This window comes from Arachis stenosperma, chromosome 4 (assembly GCF_014773155.1).
Source record: "Arachis stenosperma cultivar V10309 chromosome 4, arast.V10309.gnm1.PFL2, whole genome shotgun sequence".
Classification (NCBI taxonomy): Eukaryota; Viridiplantae; Streptophyta; class Magnoliopsida; order Fabales; family Fabaceae; genus Arachis; species Arachis stenosperma.
In genome coordinates, this window is record NC_080380.1 from 19,065,118 (window position 1) to 19,074,159 (window position 9,042).

General features: G+C 40.4%; 1 protein-coding gene across 1 annotated transcript; it reads right to left on the reverse strand.

Annotated features, from left to right (window-relative positions):
- Positions 1 to 5,621: 5,621 nt before the first annotated feature.
- LOC130974734 (uncharacterized) lies at positions 5,622 to 7,472 on the reverse strand. The gene has a single exon (XM_057899589.1). The coding sequence runs from the start codon at positions 7,470 to 7,472 to the stop codon at positions 5,622 to 5,624; it is 1,851 nt and encodes a 616-aa protein (XP_057755572.1).
- Positions 7,473 to 9,042: the final 1,570 nt, after the last annotated feature.

Sequence of the window (9,042 nt, forward strand, 5' to 3'; positions counted from 1 at the left end):
TTTCTTCTACAAGTGATGCACAAGAGTGAAGGGCAGGGCATCCATGTTTAATGAAGTTGATAGCATCGAGAGAATCTGATTCCATGATAACATGGTTCCAGTTGTGGGTGATGGCCAGTTGGAGTCCTTTAATGACCCCCCATAATTCTGCATGCATAATAGAACAATTTCCAATATTACATGTGAACGCCTTTAGAAATCTGCCTAAATGATTTCGGACAACTCCGCCACAAGCAGCATTGTTGTTGATGGAAAAGTAGGAACCATCAACATTAATCTTGATTATACTTTCAGGAGGGGGTACCAACAAACAAGACACCCTGTGGAGTTAGTGACTTGCTTTGGTATGATGAGGTTATGTAGGGCTCTTTTAATCTCAGAACTCCTCACTTTAATGGACTCTGCCACAGCTGCTGGGTTAGTGATAATTCCTTCAAAGATGAATTTGTTGCGGAAGTACCATAGGGAGGAAATCGCAACCCCAAAGGTGCAAGGCCACTCATTTGTCTTGGAGAGGTTGTGAATGAGCCAATCGTGTCTGCCAAGACTATAAAACTCTTTCACTTGGTCTTTAGGTTGAAGAGATTGCCATACAAGAGAGGCAAAAGAGCAATCTCTTAGCACATGTAGACTTGTTTCCTCATTTATGTGACATCTTGGACACTGATCATTGTGTGTTAGGTGTCTTCGTTTCCTCTTTATGTTGGTCAAGATAGCATCATGCGCCACTAGCCAGATGAAGGATTTAATCCTTTCAGGTCCCTTCTAGCTCCATGCAAGCTTGAACACTCGATCATGTGACACCTGGTCATTTTGAATGGCGTGGTAGGCTGTTTTTAAGCTGAATGATCCGTCCGAAGAGGGTGCCCAGGCTATATAATCCTCCGATCTCCAAGGGGATGGTGGAACAAGGCTCATTATCTTGCTAATCACGTCATCTGGCAGCCACTCCTTTAATCTAGTAACATCCCAGCCGCTTGAAACCGAAAGGACATCAGTTAGAGATATATTTAAATCGACTTCATTAATTACCTGTAATGTCTGTTGGCTCAATCTTCCAATGTTTGGGACCCAGTTATCTATCCAGAACTTAATTTGAGAACCATCACCAACTCTCCACACCATATTTTTTTTCACATCTTGCCAAGCTGAGCAGATCCCTTTCCAAAGGTTTGATTCACTGCGTCTTCTCTCAACTTGTGGAATAATGTCATTGCCACATTTGTATTTTGCTCTGAGAACTCTTGCCCATAAGGAATCTTTGCTTTCAATAAGCCCCCTACCAGCTTTTATCATATACGCGTGGTTTAGGTCCTTTGCATGCCGCAGTCCTAGACCTCCCGACTGTTTCGCTTTAGTTATGGTGTTCCAATTCAGCAAATGCACTTTTTTTGAGTTGTCTGTCTCACCCCAAATAAAGTTCCTGCATTTACGATCAATGGCATTACAAGTAGATATAGGTAAAATAGCAGATTGCATTGTATATGTAGGAATAGAAGATAAAGTTGATTTCACCAGAGTAGTTCTTCCTGCGAGAGAGAGGGAAGACGCTTTCCAACTGTTAAGCCTTGCATTTAGCTTGCTTTCAATCTCTTTATATGTATTTTTTGTGACCCTAGAATGAATTATTGGAATACCTAAGTACTTTCCAAGATCCTCAGTTCTTGCGAATTGTAGCTTATCACTAATCTCAGTTCTAATGTTGTAACTGACATTCTTGGAGAAGAAGATCCTTGTTTTATCCTTGCTAACACGCTGTCCTGAACTAGCACAAAAAGCTTCTAAGACTCTGTGGATGACATCAGCCTGCTCCATATTCGCTTCAGCAAATAGAATAAGATCGTCTGCAAAGCAAAGGTGTGAAAGCACAGGGCCGTCCTTGTTGAGCCTAATAGGCTTCCAGAAATTGTTGTCAACCGCCGCTTGAATAAGGTGAGATAGCCTTTCTAGGCATAGAAAAAAAATATATGGAGACATCGGATCTCCTTGGCGAATGCCTCTGGTTGGACGAAATTCATCCAGCGTCTCTCCATTCCAAAGCAATCTCATTTTGGTGGTTGAGATGCATGAACAGATCAGCTCAATGAGATGAGAGGGGAATCCAATATCAATAAGAGTTTCTTTAATAAAACGCCATTTGAGTCTGTCGTATGTCTTTCCAAGTCAACCTTGATAGCCATCCAATCTTTGTTGCCCTTATTACTTCTCATAGAATGTATGACCTCCTGTGCAATAATGATATTATCCAAACTCTGCCTTCCGGGAACAAAACTGCATTGGTTTGGACTTACTAGTTTCTCCATAATTTTCCTGAGCCGCATGGAGATGATCTTGGTCACCATCTTATAAGAGACATTGCAAAGACTTATTGGGCGCATTTGTTTCAGATTGACAACTGGCTCCACTTTTGGGATAAGAGTAATTAGAGTCTCATTAATATCTTCCACCTGCTCAGGATGGCTAAAAATATTCTCAATTAAAAAACACAGATCAGCCCCAACTTTATCCCATTGACTCTGGTAAAAAATAGCATGTATACCATCAATACCAGGTGCTTTCAAGCCCCCCATTTTAAAAATAGCCTCTTTTATTTCCATATGAGTTACCTTGCCCCCTATGATATTTATATCATCATGGTTAAGAGCAGGAAAAGAGTTATTCATAATATATGGAACATCAGGACAATCATCATTGAATAAATCAAAATAAAAAGTAGATGCCATTTGTTCTAAGGCAAGTTTATTAGATACCCAGTTACCGTCATGATCTTGGAGGGACTCTATTTTGTTCTTCCTTCTCCTTGCCATGGTGGATCCATGAAAGTATTTTGTGTTGCGATCCCCGCACTGAATCCACTTGACTCTTGACTTCTGAAACCACAGAATTTCTTCTTGAGCCAGAATTTCTTCATACTCTCTCCAAAGGTTAGCCTGAAGCTCATGGAGATATGAGGAATTGTTGATCTGTAATTTATTTGAAATTCCTTGTAACCTGTGCAAAATCTTACTCTTTCTTTTAAGAATATTTCCAAACACATCAGTATTCCATTTTTTAAGGCTTGTCCTAAAAGCATTCAGACCGTTATTCCAAGAATCTTGTATCTTCCAGTTACTATTAACCATATGGGTGAAATTCGGATGTGATAGCTGATGAGCGGATAATTTATACACTTTTTGGCATTGTTTTTAGTATGTTTTTAGTATGATCTAGTTAGTTTTTAGTATATTTTTATTAGTCTTTAGTTAAAATTCACTTTTCTGGACTTTACTATGAGTTTGTGTGTTTTTCTGTGATTTCAGGTATTTTCTGGCTGTAATTGAGGGATCTGAGCAAAAATCTGATCCAGAGACTCAAAAGGACTACAGATGCTGTTGGATTCTGACCTCCCTGCACTCGAAGTGGATTTTCTGGAGCTACAGAAGCCCAATTGGCGCGCTCTCAACGGCGTTGGAAAGTAGACATTCTGGGCTTTCCAACAATATATGATAGTCCATACTTTGCCCAAGATTTGATGGCCCAAACCGGCGTTCAAAGTCACCTCAAGAAATTCCAGCGTTAAACGCCGGAACTGGCACCTAAATGGGAGTTAAACGCCCAAACTGGCATAAAAGCTGGCGTTTAACTCCAAGAGGAGTCTCTACACGAAAATGCTTCATTTGCTCAGCCCAAGCACACACCAAGTGGGCCCGGAAGTGGATTTTTATGTCATTTACTCATCTTTGTACACCTTAGGCTACTAGTTTTCTATAAGTAGGACCTTTTACTATTGTATTTGACATCTTGGTAGCTATCTTTGAGTTTTATGCTATCTTAGATCATTGGGAGGCTGGCCTCACGGCCATGCCTAGACCTTGTTCTTATGTATTTTCAACGGTGGAGTTTCTACACACCATAGATTAAGGTGTGGAGCTCTGCTGTACCTCGAGTATTAATGCAATTACTATTGTTCTTCTATTCAATTCCGCTTGTTCTTTGTCCAAGATATCACTTTTTCCTCAACTTGATGAATGTGATGATCCGTGACACTCATCATCATTCTCACTCATGAACAAGGTGACTGACAACCACTCTTGTTCTACACGCAATCAAGGCTCTAGTGTTTATCTCTTGGATTCCTGATAACATGATGCATGGTTGATCGCCTGACAACCGAGTGCTCGCCTGACAAACGAGCCAGCCATTCCGTGAGATCAGAGTCTTCGTGGTATAGGCGAGAACTGATGGCGGCATTCAAGAGAATCCGGAAGGTCTAACCTTGTCTGTGGTATTCTGAGTAGGATTCAATGATTGAATGACTGTGACGTGCTTCAAACTCCTAGCAGGCGGGGCGTTAGTGACAGACGCAAAAGGATCGATGGATTTTATTCCGGCCTGACCGAGAACCGACAGCTGATTAGCCATATGCTGTGACAGAGCATGGGAACATTTTCACTGAGAGGATGGGAGGTAGCCACTGACAACGGTGAAACCCTACATGAGCTTGCCATGAAAAGGAGTAAGAAGGATTGGATGAAGATAGTAGGAAAGCAGAGAGACGGAAGGGAAGGCATCTTCATACGCTTATCTGAAGCTCTCACCAATGATATACATAAGTATCTCTATCTTTATCTTTATGCTTTATTCGTTTATCACTATACCCAATTGAGTCTGCCTGACTGAGATTTACAAGGTGACCATAGCTTGCTTCATAGCAACAATCTCCGTGGGATCGACCCTTGCTCACCCCCGGTATTACTTGGACGACCCAGTGCACTTGCTGGTTAGCTGTGCGAAGTTGTGTTTATGCCATGGTATTGAGCACCAAGTCTTTGGAGCCATTACCGGGGATTGTTTTGTGTATTAAAAAGTAGTGATCACAATTTCGTGCACCAATAGCCAAGCTGCTTGAAACCTAAAAGGGCGTCTTTGTTTGTTCTCTTGTCGATCATTTGTTAAGTGAAGACATAAGGGACAGTGGTCCGATTTGAAGCTAGGCAAGTGTCCAGATTGCTTAAGCCACGGTCGAGTCTCTCAACCAAGTTTCCACGCTTCCAAGTAAACGGCTATCCCGAGTATCCCAAATCAAGAAGGCCACAATCAGATACGCAGGCTTGAAAATCAGGGCATGCTCCTCTGCTGTTGCTATTGGACCCACCGTGACGCTCATGATCATGTAACATGGCATTAAAGTCTCCAATAAGGCACCACGGCAAGTTAATCTCATTATGTATTGATCTAATATCATCCCACAGGTAGTTCCAATTAATTCTCTGGGGACTGCCGTAAATCGCTGTTAAAAGCCAGTACGGCGAGGACCCAGACTTGACTTTCATATGCACCATCTGAGACTTGTGAGCAAGAATATCAACTTTTCATTTGCTTCTATCCCATAGACACCAAATACCACCAGATTGACCTCTTGCTTCCTCAATATAATGACCATCGAAACCCATTTTTTTCCAAACCGCTTCACCTCGTTGTCCACTAATATGAGTTTCTAATAAAATGCAGAAACTAGCATTAAACTCTTTTTTGATATCTCTGATGAGGGTAGAGAAAGCCTTCCCCCCCGCACCTCTACAATTCCAGGTTATAAGATTCATGGATAACTAGACAAGGAGAGACAGAGGGTAACTAACCCATTATTGAACCTGGGCAGACGCCCCGTGCCCATCACTTGATGAGTGTACCACCACATCCTCCATGAATTGATCAGGTGGCTTTTCCTCTGAATTTTTTGGATTCCTGCTATCGGAAGATGGATCTCTCTCTTTTGCAATATGGCCAGGAACTTGGGTGATGAAACTGTTTGTCACTACATGTGATTCCATGAACTTTTCATGTGTTTTGGATTCTTCGTAGATCTTCCATTGCTCCTTTTGGATTCTTCTCATGTCTTCAAGCATTTCAAGTTCCATGGCTGCAACATTAGAATCCCTGGAAGAGGAAATTCCATGTTTTGAAATTGCCATTTGGGGGTCCGAAGTGGCATGTTCTTGTTCGGTCTTCTTGAAAGAAACTTTGGGTCCTTTTTCAACTTTAGTGGGCCTACCTTTTATAAGTGTGCCTTTTTTAATCACCTTCCCAGCTCCTTGTCTTAAGATCTTGTCATGGGCTTTTATGGATGGCCCATTTTCTTTTTGTTTTGCTTGCTGATGGGACCCATTTTTCATAGTGCTTGGTTGGTCATTTCCTTTAGATTTGTTATTGCCATGCAATCCTTGCATATCATCCAAACCTTCCTCCAATAAAACATTGAATCTGGACCCTGATTCTTCTCCCTGGGTAGCGCTATTATATTCTCCTTCCATATTATTCAAGGATTCCTTACCATAAAAATTACTCTTTTGGTTAGTCGCATATCTCTCCGATTTCCTTCTAAATTGCTTCCTTACCATCATCCAGGGCCCAAAATTTGGGGGGCTTTGATCATATATCCTTTGATTTTGTTCACCGGATTTTATGCTATTTTCACTCTGGTCCTCATTCAATGCAATGATTTTCTGTTCATCAGATCTGCTTCCATCTCCTCGGGACCCCGAGACGCCGCCTCCTTCCTCCGCATCCTCCGACGGTTCACTACATTGTTCTGAACGGTGACCATAAAGACCGCACTTGAAGCAAATAAGGTGTAGACCTTCATATTCAATATTGAGAATACTCCCAAGAACAGAAATTCTGGGGACTAACTTTTTAGTGAGGTCAATCTCAACACATATTCTGGCAAACCTTCCTCTCGAATGAATAGACGTAGCTCTATCTATTTTCAACATCGTACCAATGGCCGATCCCACTCTCCATAGAAAGTGATGGTTGTACAGCTCGATCGGGAGATTCGGTATGCGTATCCAAGCCGCTATTTTGCGAACTGCTTTCTCAGATTCCAGAAAAAAAGGCCTCCGACATTGGACAATTAAATAATGCCCAGCCACCATCCAAGGTCCTCCCGTCAGTGCATGCGAATAGTCATCTTCATTTGAAAAATGAACCAAAAAATAATCACGATCCATATCAATAACATTAATCGTACCTTTTTTGACCCAATCTCTCTTTAAACGTTGCTCCATGAAGCCTAAGTTGAGTCTCTTTCCCAAGACTTTAACGATGAGGGATGCTCGCCACGGTTTACACCATTCCTCGAATTCTTCTTGGGTTACTTTGATAGTGGGGCAAGGATCAAAAGATTTCTCCCTGTCAGAGTGATCGTCGCTATCTTTATACCATCTATCCTCCGGATTCGGAGAATCTTCATCCGTTTGTTCATGGAGATCCATATCATCTTCCATTGTAGGACCAGATGGTTTCAGCAAAGATTCCTTATATGTAGCTTTGGACCTCACTATGGCATTTTCAGTGTTCTCATGGAGAATCTCCATATCATCACGTGGTTGATTCAAATCCATTTTGTCGCGTGTTTTAACTTTTTTGGTGCTGCGTTGCACGAGATCTTCTTCTTCCGTTGAAACCCTAAGAGAATTCTCTAAGGATTCCATTTCGTCGCAGCAGCGTTGCTAAAAGATCCCTTATCCAATTTTGGTAGTTAATATTGATGGTAAGTGGTATTTTGGTTTAATTAAGTTGAATGTTAACTATAATAATTAGGTATATATTCTCTACTTTTCTTTCTCTCTCTTGTAATTATTTAAATTTAGTTTAGCACCACCAGTCTACAGTGGTGGCGGTGGCTGTCATCGCTGGAGAAATATTTTTGCGGTGAACTCACAAACATATCAACAAGGTGCAAGTACGTATTCAGCTCGTTACACGCGTGACAATATTTGTGCTACCGAAATACGGAGAATCTCTACTACATAGGCGCAACTCCTTCCCAACCTCAGCGTACACCCACTGTGCCTCCTCCGATCCATCCTCTTCTGTATGATGATAACATCCTCGGAGTTCACTATCCGCAAAAATTTTGTCCCCTAAAAGTGATTAAATTCTTGTGCATAATTGTCACCTCGCTTTGCGAATCCTATTGTCTGCCATTGAATTCGACTTGATCTCCACCTCATCGACAACAATGTCTTTAACCTCATGAGGATCCAAATTTACCATCCCTTGAAACTTGTATTTGACATCATCAACAACAATGTCTTTAACTGTGTTTATGACTTGAGGATCTAAAGAATCTTTTCAAATGTCTTTATGACTTCTATCAGCACAGACCATAAGAGAGCCAAACTCTCCTCTACCTTCAAGTATATCAATTGCATTCGTAAAGATCTCTTCCACTTCATAGAACTCATCTGGTGAATCACTTTTAATATATATATCACAAGGAATAATTTATCCTTTATTTTAGAGAGGGTATGAAATATTGTTAGTGATCATCCTCTGCATACGCACACAAAACGTCACCTCTTATCAAAATTGAATCTAACAAAAAGGAAAATTTATTAATTATTCCTTTAGAGAAACTCCAAAATTGTTTTTGGAGAGAATGTAGTCAAGAAAATTTTATTTTATACTCAATATTCACATTTAAAATTACAGATTAGGAGAACCGAATGTATCTACCACTCCAATTAATTATATCTAATCTTCATTGTAATATTCAAAAATGCTATCATTATTTTTTAGTGTTAAACGAAGACCACAACATCATAAATTGCTGGAATTGAGAGAGCAAGCTCTTTATTAGAATTTTGCAATTATCTTGGACTGTGTACGTAGCTAAGGAAAACCAACGGCAAAGGGAAAACATGTGGACACCAAAATCACATGACTTTAATTTAGAACAAACTTGATCATACATATATGAAACATTTTTGTATATAACATGATATGTTTATCGCCAAAATAAAAGTATTAAGTAATAATAATAAAGAGATTATTTACTTGATTTTAGACTGTTAGATCATCAATTGAGAAGAATAGAATGATAGGATGAAACACAGAGAGGGGTAGAATTAGGGAACATGACAAAGATCCGAAAATTTGGAATCGATAAGAGTATCGACAGTTAGAGTATGAGTCTTTTTCCATCTTTGTGGATAACCTTCCTCAAAACATCTCAAAGAGAGAATTATTTCAGTTGTTCAATTGGACAGGACGCATAAA

What these genes read in the sequence shown, in the direction of transcription:
- LOC130974734 (XM_057899589.1), bottom strand. Translation starts at nt 7,472, where the DNA reads ATGGAATCCTTAGAGAATTCTCTTAGGGTTTCAACGGAAGAAGAAGAT.